The 18,068-nt window shown below is 37.3% G+C and overlaps 1 protein-coding gene across 12 annotated transcripts in view; it reads left to right on the top strand.

Annotated features, from left to right (window-relative positions):
- Window positions 1–18,068, top strand: part of DLG1 (discs large MAGUK scaffold protein 1) — a 286,228-nt gene that overhangs the window by 84,115 nt on the left and 184,045 nt on the right. For all 12 annotated transcript variants that reach the window (XM_023750530.1, XM_023750533.1, XM_023750534.1 and 9 more), the window contains exon 5: window positions 12,184–12,348. In XM_023750530.1, coding sequence (XP_023606298.1) covers window positions 12,184–12,348 — 165 coding nt within the window. The remainder of the gene's footprint in view (window positions 1–12,183; window positions 12,349–18,068) is intronic.

The raw sequence follows: 18,068 nt of genomic DNA, 5'->3' as shown, positions 1-18,068 counted from the left end.
CCTTGATTGATTTTTATTTGTATCATTTCATTGTGATAAATGATAGTTGTGAGTATGACTGATCAGTCTCATAAATCCTCCTCGCAAATCATTGGACCTGTGGATGACCTTGGGTTTTTTTCAACCTAGGCAGAAAGTTAAAAATTCTCAATTTCCAACTGTGAAAAATGAAAACTTAAGAAAAAAGACTACAAAGGTGGTATCTGAAGGATGATGCAATAATGATTACTTATTCAAAGATAGAATGAATTTTATTCTGTATATAAAAGTAAACTTCCTCTTTGCTATATGGAGGACCGTAAGGGGGGAAAAATTATGGAGAAGTAACCCTTGCAATAGCTAGAATTGCTTAAACACACACACACACACACACACACACACACACACACACACACCCTACACCCTGCACCCTACACCCTATACCCTATACCAGTGGTGCTGGTCGCGGACCCCTTTGGCGGCCAAAAGACCCTTTCACAGGGGTCGCCTAAGATCATCCAGCATATCAGATATTTACATTACGTTTCATAACAGTAGCAACATTACAGTTATGAAGTAGCAACGAAAATAATTTTATGGTTGGGTCACAACAATGAGGAAACTGTGTTTTAAAGGGCCAGAAAGGTTGAGAACCCCTGCCCCTAATACCCCTAATGGGTATATCAAAAGGTTTTAAAAGTATAGTTTATTAGTCATTTGCATGTTGTGTAAAATTTGCATTAAATATTGAGTAAAGATAAACCCCTATGTAAGAAATATATGTTAGATGTAAAGAATCTGTGTATAGCCTCAGCTGGTTGGCTTAGTTGGTTGGATTGTTGCCCTGTGCACCAGAAAATTTGCAGGTTTGATCCCTGGTCAAGGCACATACCTAGGTTGGTGGGTTAGATGCCCAGTTGGGGCACGTGCAGGAGACAAGGGATCGATGATTCCATCTCCATCTCTCTCTCTCTCTCTCTCTCTCTCTCTCTCTCTCTCTCTCTCTCTCCCCTCCTCTCTCCCTCTCTCCCTCCCTCCCTTCCTCTCTTCCTCTCTCCCTCCCTCCCTCCCTCCCTCTCTCCCTCTCTCCCTCTCTCCCTCTCTCTCTCCCTCCCTCTCCCCCTCCCTCTCCCTCCCTCCCTCCCTCCCTCCCTCCCTCCCTCCCTATCTCCCTCTGTCCTTCCCTGTCTCCCTCTCTCTCTTTCTCTCTCTCTCTCTCTCTCTCTCTCTCTCTCTCTCTCTCTCTCTCTCATCAATAAACATATCCTCAGGTGAGGGTTGAAAAAAAAAAAGAATCTCTGCATAGCATTCAGAATAATCAAAGAATACTACCTAGTCCAGTTTACAAGTCCCATTTGCACCATCAGGTCCCATCCTATTTCTTTCCTATTCATTAATCATAACTCTGAATTCTGTATTTGGAATTCTCTTGGCTTTTTAAAAAATAAATTACTAAATAATAAATGGTATGGTTTTGCATTTTTAGTCACTAGATAATGATGATGTGACTTAATTTCTTTTGCCCACTTTTTTGTTGGTTTTTTTTTTTCCTTACTTATTTGTAGGCAGTTTTTAAAATAGATTCTGGGTATACATATTTTGGTTATAAAGGTTAGCAATACTTTTTCTTGTTCTGTGGTTTGTGGTAGTTTTGTCCATTCTTTCTTTGATGTCTTTTGATGATTAGGATCAGGTAATTTTTATGTTAAATTACCAGGCTTTTCTGTTAAGTTTTTTACACATTTCATGTCTTGGTTTGAATATTCTTTGATAGCTGGAACTCAAAAAAATCTCTTATATTGGGTTCTAAGAGTTTTATAGTTTTGACTTTTACATTTAAGTCTTTAATTTGCCTGAAATTCATTTTTGTTTTGGTGGCATCTCATTTTTTTTCCAATTGCTATCCATTTACTGACATTCTTTCCATTCTCCCAGTGAGCTGTACTGTGTCATAAATTCCCATATATAAGCCTGTTTCTGGATTTTTTTTTTAATTCCACATATCAGTTTGTCTAGCCTTATGCCAATATACATTATCTTAATCACTATAGCTTTAAAATAATACCAGTTCTAATTTGATTTATATATTATTTTGTACTTTATATAAACAGTAATATTTGTAAGTAATGACAACTTTTACATTTATATAATGTTAAGTTGCTGACAAGAAAAGCTGTTCTCATTTATATTTTCACTCAGGTTAAAGTTTCTATATTTCCACTCTCTCATCAACACTAGGTATTATCAGGCATTTATGTTTTGGTTGATCTGCACAGATATTAAGTGTATTTCTTTATGAGTGGGAGGGTGAACATCTTTTCATATTGTTTACTGACTTTTTAAAATTCCTTTTTATATTAATTGTTAGTTTTTGTCTCTTATTCATTTTAAAAATTGATTTGTCAGACTTTTATATATTGAAAAAACTGGCTCTTTTATAATCTGATTAGGCTCCCCTCCCAACCAGTTAGAGTTTTCTTTTTAAGTTGGTGATATAGAAGTTTTAAACTTTATTCAAAGTTATTAGTCTTTTTTTGTTTCTAGATACTGTTTCTGGACTTAGACGTCACCATTCTAAGGGTGAGAACAGATTTACCCCTGTTTTGTTTTGGTGGTTTTTTACTCAGTTCTTTATATTTAGGTCTATGATCTAACATCTAATTTAAAAAAAATTTTTTTTAAGTTATCCTGGAGGAAGACTGATTTTTTTCCAAATAATCCATTTAATAGTTTAGTAATTCATCATTCCCCCACTGATCTATAATAATAAAAGCATAATATGCTAATTAAACCGGATGGCCAAATGACCTTATGGACGTCCTTCTGGACGAAGCTGCGGCAGCGGGGGCTGAGGCAGAGGTGGTTAGGGGCGATCAGGCAGGCAGGCAGAGTGGTTAGGGGCGATCAGGCAGGCAGGCAGAGTGGTTAGGGGCGATGAGGCAGGCAGGCAGAGTGGTTAGGGATGATTAGGCAGGCAGGCAGGTGGTTAGGGGCAATCAAGCAGGCAGAGTGGTTAGAGGCAATCAGGCAGGCAGACAGGTGAGCAGTTAGGAACCAGCAGTCCCAGATTGTGAGAGGGTGCAGGCCGGGCCGAGGGATGCCCCCCTTCCTCGCCATGCACGAATTTTGTGCACCGGGCCTCTAGTTTAAAATATTATTCTTGGGCATATGGTACAGTACACAGGACTTGTAACATAGAAACCCACACCTGAAACCTATATGTTCCTGTTGACCATTGTCACCCCAATAATAAAAAGGGGAAATAAAAAATAAAGTATTATTCTTATCAGATTATTAAATTTCCATATGTATTGACTTCTCTTTTAAAAATATATTTTTATTGATTTCAGAGAGGAAGGGGAGAGAGAAAAATCAATAGTTTTTTCAAATGATGATTACTAATGCCCTGTCAAGCATTCTCATCCATATTGATATTTTGATTGCAGACACATTGAATTTATTTTGAAAATTCAAACTACTAAAACATTTGACCTTTATCTAAGAACAACTGTGTTTTTCATTTATTCAATGTTTCTTTATTCCCTTCAGTAGAATTTTGAAGTTTTCTTCATAGAGATTTGAGTCCTTTAAGTTCTCTCTTTGTTATTGTTGCTGTTGGGAATCTGATCTTTTCCAACAGATATACAGAAATTTACTATTTTACTTAATTATTTTTATTGAGGTGTAATGTTTGTTCATTAAACTTCATCCATGTAAAGTGTACAATCGGATTAGTTTTTGTAGTTGTAAACTCCTATGAAACCACTGCCACAATCAAGTTACAGAATATTTCTCTCATTCCAAATAGGTTCTTTGTGCTCCTTTGTATCCCATTCAACCTTTCAATCCCCACCTGACACCACTCATCTGCTTTTTGTCACTATAAATAATTTTATACTTTCAAAAAACTTTATGTGAATGAGTTCATACAGTAAGTAATCTTTATGTGACTTTTTTTTAACTCAGCATAATTCTTTTTAGAGTCATTTAGATGGTTGCTTACGTCAGTGGTTTTATTTTTATTGCAAAGATATATTTCACTATAAGGATATGTTATATTTTGTTTATTCATATCTGCTGATGAACATTTGAATTGTTAATAGTTTTGGAGTATTGTGAATAAAGATGCTATGAACCTTTATGTACAAATTTTTATGTGGACATAAATGTATTTTTTTAATTTTTCAATTACAGTTTACATTCAATATTGTATTAGTTTCAGGTGTACAGCATAGTGGTTAGATAATCATATACTTTTCAAAGTGTTCCCCTGAAATTTCCAGTATCCAATTGGCACCATATATAGTTATTACAATAGTACTAACTACATTTCCTATACTGTATTTTATATCCCCATGACTATTTTGTAATTCCCAATCTACTAGTAGAGTGCATGGGAGATAAGTTTTTAAGATCTAGCATTCTGAAAATGTCTTTATTCTGCTCTCACAGTTGACTGAGAGTTTGGGTATAGAACTCTGGGTTGGAAATCACCATCTATCATATTATAAAGGCTTTAATTCCATTGTCATCTTCTTCCAGTGTTCCTGTGGCAGCCATTCTGTTTATCTCATTCTTTGAAGTTAATCTGCTTTTTTTCTCTTTGAAAGCTTTTAGTCTTTTCTTTATCTTGTTGATTTGAAATTTGAAGGTAAAGTACACTGATGTGGATTTTTATCTATTAGTTGTGCTGGTAACTTGATGGGCTTTTTTTCACCAGGATATCTACTAAGTATATCCTCCAGTTCTCAGAGTTCTTCTTAAATTTGTGTGTGTGTGTGTGTGTGTGTGTGTGTGTGTGTGTGTGTAGGAGGACTGTTCATACACAAAATGTATGGACTTTATTTAAAAATTTAAAAATTCTATTACAGTTGACATTCAATATTATATTAGTTTCAGGTATACAGTATAGTGGTTAGACATTTATATAACTTATACTAGTACCCACCTGACACCATACATAGTTATTACAATTTATTGACTATATTCTCTATGTTGTACTTTACTATCCCATGACTATTTTATAACTTCCAATTTGTGCTTCTTCATCCGTTCACCTTTTTCACCCAGCCCTCAACTGCCTTCCCACCTGTTTGTTTGTTTGTTTATTTTAGATTCTACATACAAATAAAATCATAGGGTATTTTTGTCTTTATCTGTCTGACTTATTTCACTTAGCATAATATCTTCTAGGTCCATCCATGATGTGGCAAATGGTAAAATTTCATTTTTATGGCCAAGTAATATTCCATTGTATGTATGTACCACATCATCTTTATCCAGTTGCCTATTGATGGACAGTGAGGTTATTTCCATATCTTGGCTATTGTTAACAATGCTGCAGGATGTATATATTATTTCAGGATGTATATATATCTTTGAATTTGTGTTTTGGATGCTTACAGATAACAGAAGTGGAATTGCTGAGTCATAGAGCAGTTCTATTTTTAATTTTTGGAGGAACCTCCATACTGTTTTCCATAGTGGCTGCACAATCTGCAATCCCACAAACAGTTTACAAGGGTTCCCTTTTCTCCACATCCTCACCAACACTTGATTTTTTTTATTATAGCCATTCTGTCAGATATCAGGTGATACCTCATTGTGTTTTTAATATGCATTTCTTTGATGATTGGTGACATTTCTCATCTTTTCATATATCATCTATTGGCCACCTGATATTCTCTTTAGAGAAATGTAAGCTCTTTATCTCTTCTTCAATTCTACGTGATAGCCTTTCTGGGTAGACTGATCTTGGTTGTAGGTCTGCTTTTCATCGCTGAATATTTCATACCAATCCCTTCTGATCTGCAAAGTTTCTGTTAGGAAATCAGCTGACAGTCTTATAGGAGTTCCCTTGTACATAACCTTTTTTCTTTCTTGATAGTGTCCTTTGATAAACAAAAGTTATTTATATGAAATCAAATTTATCTTTTTTCCCCCTTTGGTTGCGTGTGCTATAGATGTCTTACTTAAGAAACCATTGCTTAATGCAAGGTCACAAAGATTTTCACTTACGTTTTCTTGTAAGAGATTTATAATTTAGCTCTTATATTTAGATCTTGATTCATTTTGAAGTAATTTTTATATACAGGATGGGGCGAAGGTAGATTTACAGTTGTGAGCATGCAGAGCACAGATTTTATTCTTGTGTTATTTAATTTATTGTATTATTTTCCATATGAACAACTGTGAACATACTTTTGCCATACCCTGTATAGTGTCAGAAGGGATCTAATTTAATTTAATTCTTTTGCATCCAATTGTCTCAGCATCAGTTATTGGAAAGACTATTCTTTCTTTATTAAATTGTTTTAGCAGCCATGTTGAAAAGTCAGTTGACCATAAATGTAAAGATATATTACATTCTGGGCTCTTAAGTCTATTTCATTCATATATGTCTATCCTATGATAGTATCACAGTTTTGATTAATGTAGCTTTGTGGAAGGTTTTGAAATTGGGAAGTACGAGTCTTATACTTCGCTGTTCTGTTTCAAGATTGTTTTAAACTATTCTGGGTCTTTTGCAGCTTCATATGAATATAAGGATTAGCTTGTCATTTTCTGGAGGTGGGGATTGGATTTTTATCAGGATTGCATTGATTAGGTATATAAAAACCTTAGGAAGATGATAAGGAACCAATTTTTATCTATCTTGAAAACTGGTGTTAAAAAAGGGGGACAAAATCAAGTACTTTTCCTGTTCGTTCATGTGTTAATCATACCACTAGGCAACCAAATTATAGGTGAAGAGAAATGTCTCTTTATATATGTACTAGAGGCCCGGTGCACAAAATTCGTGCGGGGGGAGGGGTCCCCCTCAGCCCAGCCTGCACCCTCTCCAATCTGGGACCCCTTGTGGGATGTCCCTCTCACAATCCTGGAACACTGGCTCCTAATCACTCACCTGCCTGGTTGCCCCAAACTGTCCCCCCACTGGCCTGATCGCCCCTAACTGCCCCCCCTGCCGGCCTGCTTGCCCCCAACTGCCCCCCTCTGCCAACCTGATCACCCCTAACTGCCCCCCCACTGGCCTAGTTGCCTCTCACTGCTCCCCCCCTGCCAGCCTAATCACCCCCAACTGCCCCCCCCTGCAGGTCTGGTTGCCCCACGCAGCCTGCTATTCAGTCGTTTGGTCATCCCTCACTAACCCCCGTGCTGGCCTGGTCACCCCATGCAGCCTTCTGTTCAGTCATTTGGTCATCCCACACTAATCCCTCTGCCGGCCTGATTGCCCCACACAGCCTGCTTATTCAGTCGTTTGGTCATCCCACACTAACCTCCCTGCCGGCCTGGTTGTAGGCAGCCATCTTGTGAGGGTGTGAGGGTTAATTTGCATATTGCCTCTTTATTATATAGGACCCATTTAATAAATTAAAACAAACTAATAGAATTAGTTTGTCACCATTTTGTAATACCCAGTGAATGAATTGATTTAGTCATTGAGTATCGAGAGCTGCTAGCATCACAAAAAGAAATAACCATCTTCAATAAATGGTGTTGGGAAAATTTGACAGACACATGCAAAAAAATGAAACTAGACCACCAACTTACACCATACACAAGAATAAACTCAAAATGGATAAAAGACTTAAATGTAAGTTGTGAAACCATGAAAATCCTAGAAGAAACCATAGGCAGCAAAATCTCAAACATCTCTCTTTGCTAGCAATATGTTTACAGATACATCTCCTAAGGCAGTGGTCGGTAAAATGCGGCTCGCAAGCCACATGCGGCTCTTTGGCCCCTTGAGTGTGGCTCTTCCTAAGCCCTAGGAGTACCCTAATTAAGTTAATAACAATGTACCTACCTAAATAGTTTAAGTTTAAAAAATTTGGCTCTCAAAAGAAATTCCAATCTCTGTACTGTTGATATTTGGCTCTGTTGACTAATGAGTTTGCCGACCACGGTCCTAAGGCAAAGGAAACTAAGTAGGATTTAGTTTCCTAAACAAATAGGATTATATCAAAATAAAAAGCTTCTGCATAACAAAAGAAACCATAAACAAAACGAAAAGGGAGCCCACTGTATGGGAGAACATATTTGGCAATGATACATCTAATAAAGTGTTAATATCCAAAATATATAAGGAACTCATATAACTTAACAGAAGGAAGACAAACAGTCCAATTTAAAAATGGGCAAAGGACCTAAATAGACCCTTCTCCAAAGTGGACATACAGATGGCCAAGGGACATATGAGAAAATGCCCAAAATCACTGATCATCAGAGAAATGCAAATTAAAATGACAATGAGGTATCACCTCACACCTGTCAGAATGGCTACCATCAACAGATCAGCAAACGACAAGTGCTGGTGAGGATGTGGAGAAAAGGGAACCCTAGTACACTGCTGGTGGGAATGCAGTCTGGTGCAGCCATTATGAAAAACAGTATGGAGTTTCCTCAGAAAATTAAATATGCATCTGCCATTTGCCCCAGTGATCCTACTTCTAGGAATATATCCTAAGAAACCCAAAACACCAATCAGAAAGAATGTATGCACCCCTGTGTTCATAGCAGCACAATTTACAATAGCTAAGACCTGGAAACAGCCCAAGTGCCCATCAGTAGATGAGTAGATAAAAAAGCTGTGGTACATTTATACCATGGAATACTATGCAGCAATAAAAAAGAAGAATCTCTTACCCTTTGAGATAGCATGAAGGGACCTGGAGAGTTTCATGCTACATGAAATAAGTCAGTCAAAGAAAGACAAGCATCACATGATCTCACTCATGTGGAATCTAAGTAACAAAAAAAAATTGATGAACAGAATGGATCCAGAGACCTGGAAGCATGGAACAGAGTGCAGAATCCCCGAGGGAAGGCGGGGGAGGGTAGGTGGGAAGTAATCAATCAAGGACTTTGTATGCATATATGCATGGCCCATGGACACAGACAATGAGGCGGTGAGGGTCTGGGGGCAGGGGCAGGCTGGAGGGGGTCAGTGGGGGAAAAAAGGACATGTAATACTTCCAGCAATAAAGATTTATTTTTTTAAAAAGAAATAACCGGATATTATGTGCTTCTTGATTAAAGAACACAGTACCATATTGTCTTGTCAAAAGGATTGAACATGAGACTGATCAAACTGCTAATTCATTCAGCTGCCAATTTGCAGAAATACAGAAGCCAAAGAACCACATTAAATGACACGATGAGAATGGAGTGATTTTACTAGGAAACCAGGTCAACCGCCTTGGGGTTTTCAATAATTATAAGGACTAAAAAGGATCAAAGTCTAATTATATATATAATTTTTTAGGGATTTTTCTTTTTCAGAATGAACCATTTTTTGTTGTAAGTCCTTTCAGAACCCCCCAAATTACATATGTACATTCATTTGTTTGGTTTTGTGTTTATGCATACATATTCCCCATCTGACTGATTTGAGAAACATGCACTTTAATTTTTTTTCCAGATCTTATACTATCTTTTACTTTTATGTATGGTGTGAGATAGAGTTAGTTTTCTTATGTTAATCTTTTGAAGATAGGTTGCATAGAATTATATGTATGTATGAGAGACAGCAAGAAAGGGATTCTTTTGTAGATAAAAGATAAATAATGTTATTTAATAGACTAATTTTTAATTAGATTTGAAAAGGCTGAATTTTTTTCATTTGTGTACAAATTAAATGAATAAGAAAACCAGAACAACTTTAGCTTTTCATATTTACTTCACTTAAACAACTGTATCTTTAGAGATACAGTGTTCAGCTAACATTGGGGAAGAAATAGACAAATAAATATTCAGGGTTTTAAATTTCTTTTTTTAAAATTGTGGTAAAATACACATAGCATAAAATTACCAGCTTAACCATTTTTAAGTCTACAGTTCAGTGGTATTAAATACATTCACATTGTTGTGCAGCCATTACCACCATCCATCACCAAAACTCTTTCAACTTGTAAAACTGAAACTCTATACCTGTAAACAATAACTCAAAATTTTGCCCTCCTCCAACCTCTACCAACCATCATTATACTTTCTGTCTTTATGATTTTGACTACTCTAAGTACCTCATATGAGTGGAATAATAAATTATTTCTTTTTATGACTGGCTTATTTCACTTAGAATAATGCCCGTAAGGTTCACCCATGTTGTAACATAGTGCAGAATTTCCTTCCTTAAGGCTGAATAATTTTCATTGTATGTATATACCACATTTTGTTTATCCATTCATCTGTTGATGGACACTTGGGTTTCTTCCATGTATTAGCTATTGTGACTAATGCTGCTATGAACATGGCCAAACACAACATCATAGAGTTTTTGTACTACTATTTCTTCTAAGAGTCTTATTGTTTTAGGTCTTACATTTATTTATTGATATATATATAATCTTCAAGACCCTGTTTCCAATTCTTTGGGGTATATATACCCAGATTTAAAATTGCTGGATAATATGGTAATTGTATTTTAATTTTTTGAGGAACTGACATACTATTTTATATTCCTACCAACAGTACACAAAGGTTTTAGTTTCTCCACATCCTCACCAATACTTGTTTTCTGTTATTTTGATAGGTGCCCTCCTAATGGGTATGGATGGTATCTCATTGTAGTTTTGATTTGCATTTTCCTAATGATTAGTAATGTTGAACATCTTTTCCTGTGCTCATTGGCCATTTGTATATCTAATTTGGGGAAATGTCTATTCAAGCACTTTGGCATTTTTGAATTGTGTGTTTGATTTTGGTTGTTGAGTTTCAGGAGTTCTCTATATATTCTGGATATTCATACCTTGTCAGGTATATGATTTGCAAATAATTTTCCCCATTCTGTGGGTTGCCTTTTTACTCTGTGGATAGTGTCTTTTGATGTGCAATTTTTAAAAGTTTTTTTCTATAGTACAGTTTGTCTTGTTGTTGTTGTTACCTATGTCTTTGGTGTCGTGTTTAAGAATTCATGGCCAAACACAACATCGTAGAGTTTTTGTACTATGTTTTCTTCTAAGAGTCTTATTGTTTTACATCTTACATTCAGATCCTTGATCCATTTTGAATTGATCTTTGTATGTGGTGCTAGGTAAGAGTCCAACTTCATTCTTTTGCATGTGGATATCCAGTTTTCCCAGCAACATTTGTTGAAGACTGTCTTTTCCTTAGTGAATGGTCTTAGCACCCTTGCCAATTTTTTTTTTTTTTTTTTAGCATAAATGTGAGGGTTTACTTTACAGCTTTGTAATCAAGTTTTGAGATGAGGAAATTTGTGTTTTCCAGCTCTGTTCTTTTTCATGATTATTTTGACTATTCAGATCCCTTGAGATTCCAAATGAATTTTAAATTGGGTTTTTCTGTTTCTGTGAAAATAATGTCATTGAGATTTTGATAGGGATTGATTAGAACCTGTAAATTGCTTTGAGTACTATTGACATCTTAACAATATGAAGTCTTCTAATCCATGAATGTGGGATGTGTTTCCATTATTTCTGTCATCTTTAATTTCTCTCAGCAGTTTTATAGTTTTCATTGTACAAGTCTTTCACCTTGTTGGTTTAAGTTCATTTCTAATTATTTTATTTGCTCCAATGCTGTTGTAAATGGAATTGTTTTTGTCATTTTCTTTTTAGATTGTTTGTGTACAGAAATGCAACTTATTTTTGTGTATTGACTTTGTATTCTGTTACTTTGCTGAATTCATTAGTTCTAACTGTTTTTGCCAAGTCTTTAGGATTTTCTCTACATAAAATCATGTCATCTACAAACAGATTGTTTTACTTTTTCCTTGTCAATTTGGATGCCTTTCAATTCTTTTTCTTGCCTTATTGTTCTGGTTGCGACTTCTATTACTATGTTGAATAGAAGTGGTGAAGTTGACCAAAATTAACCTCAATTTATCATCCAAGTTTTCCCCTGGAAGTTATAAGCCTTTAACAGACTCCACATTTCCAAAATAGTTACATCATAGTCTGCCTGTGCAGTTGTTATGTAGGTACAGAGACAGATTCCTGGGGCTTCCTGCTACTCCATCTTTTCAGAATCTGAACTATTTTTAATCTAATAATTTCATTTAAATGTTGGCATGACTTTAAAACGGAGGCCAATTTCTCTCAGACTCTGTGTGTTAAGCCATAAAATACATTTCATACAGTTAAATATTATTGAGTATTTGCTAGTTATGAAAACTGTGATTTAATTGAATTCACTTTGCTTCTCAGGACCTCTTCATATTTAACAATTTTCTTTACTTTACAGAAATACCGGTATCGGGATGAAGATACACCTCCTCAAGAGCACATTTCCCCACAAATCGCTAATGAGGTGATAGGTCCAGAATTGGTTCATATTTCAGAGAAAAACCTGTCAGAAATTGAGAATGTCCATGGATTTGTTTCTCATTCTCATATTTCACCAATAAAGGTAAGATCATTTTGTTGCTATGAATTATATATTACTTACGTTACTAGTATAGCTCATGCTCAGAAAGAACTATTCTTTCACATAGGTTTTCCTTCTCCTTGATTTTCCTGGTTTTGTAGTTATAGGGAATTTTATAATATTTATTAGCATTCTAAGAACATTTTTAAAGATATATTTTATAAATGAATTTTATCAGGGATACTACCTTTAAGCTTAAAAATTCCTACGAAGGAAATAACTATTATAATTCAAATACCACACACTGAAATATTTTTGAACACTTATTTTAAGTATTACTAGGTACAGAAAAAACATTAACAGTTTCTTTGAAGTTCAGTATGTGGCTTTACCTGATCCCATTACCTTGCCTTCCCTCTCAGAAATAACCACAATCCTGGTTTCTTATAAAAGTCTATCACATATTTAGATCTCTGATCAGTGTATTATTTATTTTGCCTATCTTGAACTTTATACAATTAGAATTATACTGTATATAATCTCAGCTTGCACTTTTTGCTTAACATTATGTATATTCTGAGACTCATTATTTTCATTGTTCTAGTTTTCTATTTTGTAAATATACTATAATTTATCTTACTTTTGATGAACATTGAGGTGTTTATTACCAGTATAAAAAGTGCTGTTAAAAACATAGATTGTGTATACACATTTTTGTGGGCAACACCAAGATTATTTTCCAAGTGGTTGTTTTCAAAGAACCATCCCTTTTTGGAAAACGTTCTCTTGTGTCCCTCCTCCTGTGCTGCCATCTCACCCCCTTGTTTTCCTACATACGTATGCATACATATATACACCTGTTTATGTAGATATATAAATATAAATGTGTGGATAATCTACATACCAATAGAAGATTGTGTTTGATTGAAGCACTCTTGATCTTTTCTTGGGAGACTAAATGAGGGACACAGTTCTCCTTTTCTCTTTTTTATTGTGTTATTTTTTTATTTCCTGCTTTCTTTGAGTTTATTTCAGTTTGGCTTTTTGTTCTAGTTTCTTAAATAGGTTGTTTATTGCATTATCAGTCTTTTCTAATAGTATTTGAGTTTGTAAATTTTCTTTTACATAGCACTTTAGCTGTATCCTCCCAATTTTAATATGTAATGTTTTTTGTCATCTAACATTTTCTTTATGGTTTTTTTTGTTTGTCTTATGAGTTACTTAGAAATACGCTTTTTAATCTTTAAACATAGGAGACACTTCTTTCATGTCTTATTTTAGATTATATTTTCTCATCTCATTCTTTTCTTATTAGCCTAGAAGTTTTTTATTCTGCTTCTTTTCCTTTAATGGCTATCCTGGAAGTTTTAATACACATTTTTAATTTCAGAAAAATCACAATAAATATCGCTTACCCTCATTCTAAATAACATAAGAACCTTAAAACAATTGAACTCTGATCACTCCTGCTTGCTTTATATGCTGTTCTTATCAGCCTATGCCTGTTTCTCTTGACTGAAATAATATAAACTATTTCTTACTTTATTTGAAAACCCCTGCCAGGTATGTATCTTTTGTTTCTGATGTTTTGAATTTCTGGTCATTCTGATTGTTACAAACTATGCAAAGCCAGTTTGCACACACCCAACTACTCCACAATTTCTTGGTATTTTGGTAGTTATTTTCATAAGTATGCAGCTTCTGGCACAAGCAGACAATGAGCCAGCAAGCATGAAGTATTTTATATAGCCTCTTAAAATATGATGGATGAGCCCAGGCCAAGTTGCACAGTTGTTTAGAGTGTTGTCTCCATACTCCAAGGTTATAGGTTCAATCCCCAGTCAGGGAACATACATGAAAGCATAAATAAATAGAGCAACAAAAAAAATCTCTCTCTCAAATCGATAAATAAAAATTTAAGTAATATATGATGTAGCCTCAGTTCTCTGCTGTTGCATAAAATGCTCACTCTAGGCAAATAAAGCAGTATTCCAAACAAGATTTTGTTATCCAGAATTTCTAGACATTTTAGAAATTAAACCCGAAGCCTTTTTTCCTATTATAAACTTGTTATACACATTTTTCTATGTTAAAATTTTTAAAACTTCAGAAATATTACATGGTATATTTGTACCATAATTTGATGAACATTTCTGGTCTTTGCTGTTTGTTATTTCCATTTTTACTATGTTTTGTAAAGAAGGCTGCAGTAAATAATCTTTGGACATAAAAAGTGTTTGGTTTATTTCCTTAGGCAGTGGTTCTCAACCTTCTGGCCCTTTAAATACAGTTCCTCATGTTGTGACCCAACCATAAAATTATTTTCGTTGCTACTTCATAACTGTAATGTTGCTACTGTTATGAATCGTAATGTAAATATCTGATATGCAGGATGGTCTTAGGTGACCCCTGTGAAAGGGTCGTTCGACAGCCAAAGGGGTCTCGACCCACAGGTTGAGAACCGCTGCCTTAGAGTTTATTTTCTAGGAGTCACATTACTTGGTCAGAAGCATATGAACTTTCTCAAAGTTTTTGATACATTTGACAGGCTATATACTGATACAGTTATAATTTAAAAATTAGTAAAGCTGCCCTGTTTGGGGAATTTCTTCCTGCTTTTCCTATTTCATGCATAGGTTACTGTGGCAGGTACCTCAAAAAATAATTATTTAAGGATTGAGATAGACTAGGAGTGTGTGGGTAATAGGAAAATGGTTAGGGTCCTTTTAACTTTATTAGAAAATCAAATATTTAAAAAAAAACTTTTGTTTTGACATAAGATAAGTTTTAATGTTGTTGTTTTTAATTTTTTTGAGAACCAGCACAAATGTTTTAGGAAGTTCCACAATGAGATATCTTTTATTTTAGTTACGCTGTCAGTTATCAGATTAGTAGCCTCTTATAAAAAAAAAACTGCCCTGTCCGGTTTGGCTCAGTGGATAGAGCGTCGGCCTGCGGACTCAGGGGTCCCGGGTTCGGTTCCGGTCAAGGGCATGTACCTTGGTTGCGGGCACATCCCCAGTGGGGAGTGTGCAGGAGGCAGCTGATCGATGTTTCTCTCTCATCGATGTTTCTGGCTCCCTATCCCTCTCCTTTCCTCTTTGTAAAAAATCAATAGAATATATCTTTAAAAAAAACTAATATAGGGAGCTTTTCCACTTTATAGTATTATAGTTTGGAATGAAGCAATGAAGCAAGCAAGTAACTATTATACTGTACATGGAATTCAGTATATGAATTGTTTTTGTAATTTGAAAAATTATCTTTGGATAGTAATGATCTGAGTGCAAAGTAAGTTATGCACTATTTTATTCTTAACAGTTCTTATGAAAGCTAAAAAATAAGGTTAATTTAATAGGTACTTTTTAAAAAAATTAACTGCTAGAATAGTAGTTTGGTTTATCAAACAATAAATGCATTCATCAAACATTTATTAAACATCTGGTCTAGTAGCTTTGTGTTTTTATGATGAGACTAGAGGTCTGATGCACAAAATTCGTGCAAGAGTATACCTTCCTTCCCCGCCCCGCTGCCGGCACCGGCTTCCCTCTGGCACCTGGGACCTGGGCTTCCCTCCGGCTGCCTGCAGGTACCCAGGATCCGGGCTTCCCTTGCAGCCCCGGCTTCGTCTGGAAGGATGTCGGGTCTAATTATGCTTTTATTATAGACTAGAGGCCCGGTGCACAAAATTCGTGCACTGAGGGGGGGGTGTCCCTCAGCCCAGCCTGCACCCTCTCCAATCTGGGATCCCTCTCACAATCTAGGACTGCTGGCTTCCAACCACTCGCCTGCCTGCCTGCCTGATTGCCCCTAACCACTTCTGCCTGCCAGCCTGATTATCCCCTAACCACTCCCTTGCCAGCTCGATCGAAGCCTAACTGCTCCCCTGCCGGCCCTATCGCCCCCAACTGCCTTCCCCTGCCGGCCTGGTCACCCCCAACTGCCTTCCCGTTCCAGCTCCGTTGCCCCCAGCTGCCCTCCCCTGCCAGCTATCTTGTGGCTGTGGGCACTGCCATCTTTGAGGGTGGGGCAGAATTAGCATTTTCCCTCCTTATTGGCTGTGGGCACCGCCATCTTTGCAAGGGTGTGAGGGTCAATTAACATATTCCCTCTTTATTAGATAGGATAGTTATAGCACAGTATAATGTAACATGAAAAATAGAGAAATGAAATTCTTGGAGTATTCTGAAAAGAGAAAATTGACTCTTGAACAAGGTGTTGAATGAAGGATGTGTGCAAGATCCCAATTCATAGGATAAGGCAGTTACTGAGGAAAATACAGTAGGAGAATGATTATCAGAGGAAACTGTAAAACTGCAGGAAAGTTCATGATATATACCTGCTGTTTAGGGTGCTTGTTAGGAAATGATGGCAAAGTATGAAGGGTCTTGATCCTGAACCCTATTAAGAAGGGTTTGCCATCATGAAATTGGCTGTGAAATAATCTATCAGGTTTTTGTAGGTGCTAGTGCTGATTCTCATTACTGAAATAATGAATGAAATAAGATAGTGGTTGAAAGTTACTTTATGCAGAACTTAGCCTATTGGTAATTTTTCTTTAAAATTTCGAGTGTGCTACACAGTTTCAAGAAAAAAACTGGCACTATTATGATAGAAAATCCTAATGTGGGAGGAAAGGACACAATAAGAATTTTTGTTGTTGTATGTAACCGTTATAAATATAGTAGTATGACACTAATAAGGACAGTATAAAGATTCTTAAAACTGAAAATGTACTGGGAATTAGGTAAAATGGTCAGAATACTAAAACAAACAGTAGATTTCAATCTAGATAAAGTGACACGGAGGGCATTAAGTTCATTGCTTAGTATGGAATGTTGCAGTGATCATTGAGGAAACAAAAGAATTTATATTTTGCTTTTATCTTCAACTAGAGGCCCGGTGCACAAAAATTTGTGCACTCAGGGGGGAAGGGGGGGGTCCCTTAGCCCGGCCTGTGCCCTCTCGCAGTCTGGGACCCCTCGGGAGATAACGACCTGCTGGCTTAGGCCTGCTCCTGGGTGGCAGAGGGCAGGCCCAATCCCTAGGTGCAGCCCCTGGTCGGGCTCAGAGCAGGGCTGATTGGGTAGTTGGGGCGCTGCCCCCTGTCATGCACAGAGCAGGGCGGATTGGGAGGTTGCGATGCCACCATCAGTCACGCTCAGGGTAGGGCTGATTGGGGGGTTGGGGCACCGCCCCCTGTCACACTCAAGGCAGGGTCAATGGGGAGGTTGCGCACCACCCCCTGTGATGCACAGAGCAGGGCCAATCAGGGGGTTGGGGCACTGCCCCCCCCCCTGTCATGCACACAGCAGGGCCCATCAGGGGGTTGGGGAGCTCCTCCCTGTCACGCACAGAGTAGGGCCGATAGGGGAGTTAGGGCACCGCCCCCTGTCACACAGAGCAGGGCCGATCAGGGGGTTGGGGCGCCACCACTGTCACACTCAGGGCAGGGCCGATGGGGAGGTTATGGCTCTACCCCGTCACACACACAGCAGGGCCCGTGGGGGGGGGGTTGGGGCGCCACCCCCTGTCACACACACAGCAGGGCCGATCAGGGGGTTGGGACGCCACACCCTGTCACACACAGAGCCGCAGGGCGATCAGGGGGTTTGGGCGCTGCACCCTGTCATGCTGATCTGGTGCCAGGAGGCCTCGCGGCTCCGCTGATCCCGGTGCTGGGAGGCATATTACCCTTTTACTATATAGGATAGAGGCCTGGGGTCGGCTGGTTTGCCCTGAAGGGTGTCCTGGATCAGGCA

The sequence above is a fragment of the Myotis lucifugus genome, unplaced genomic scaffold (genome assembly GCF_000147115.1).
Source record: "Myotis lucifugus unplaced genomic scaffold, Myoluc2.0 scaffold_14, whole genome shotgun sequence".
Classification (NCBI taxonomy): domain Eukaryota; kingdom Metazoa; phylum Chordata; class Mammalia; order Chiroptera; family Vespertilionidae; genus Myotis; species Myotis lucifugus.
Note: the sequence above shows the minus strand (reverse complement) of the source record. Positions and strands in the feature narration are given on the sequence as shown.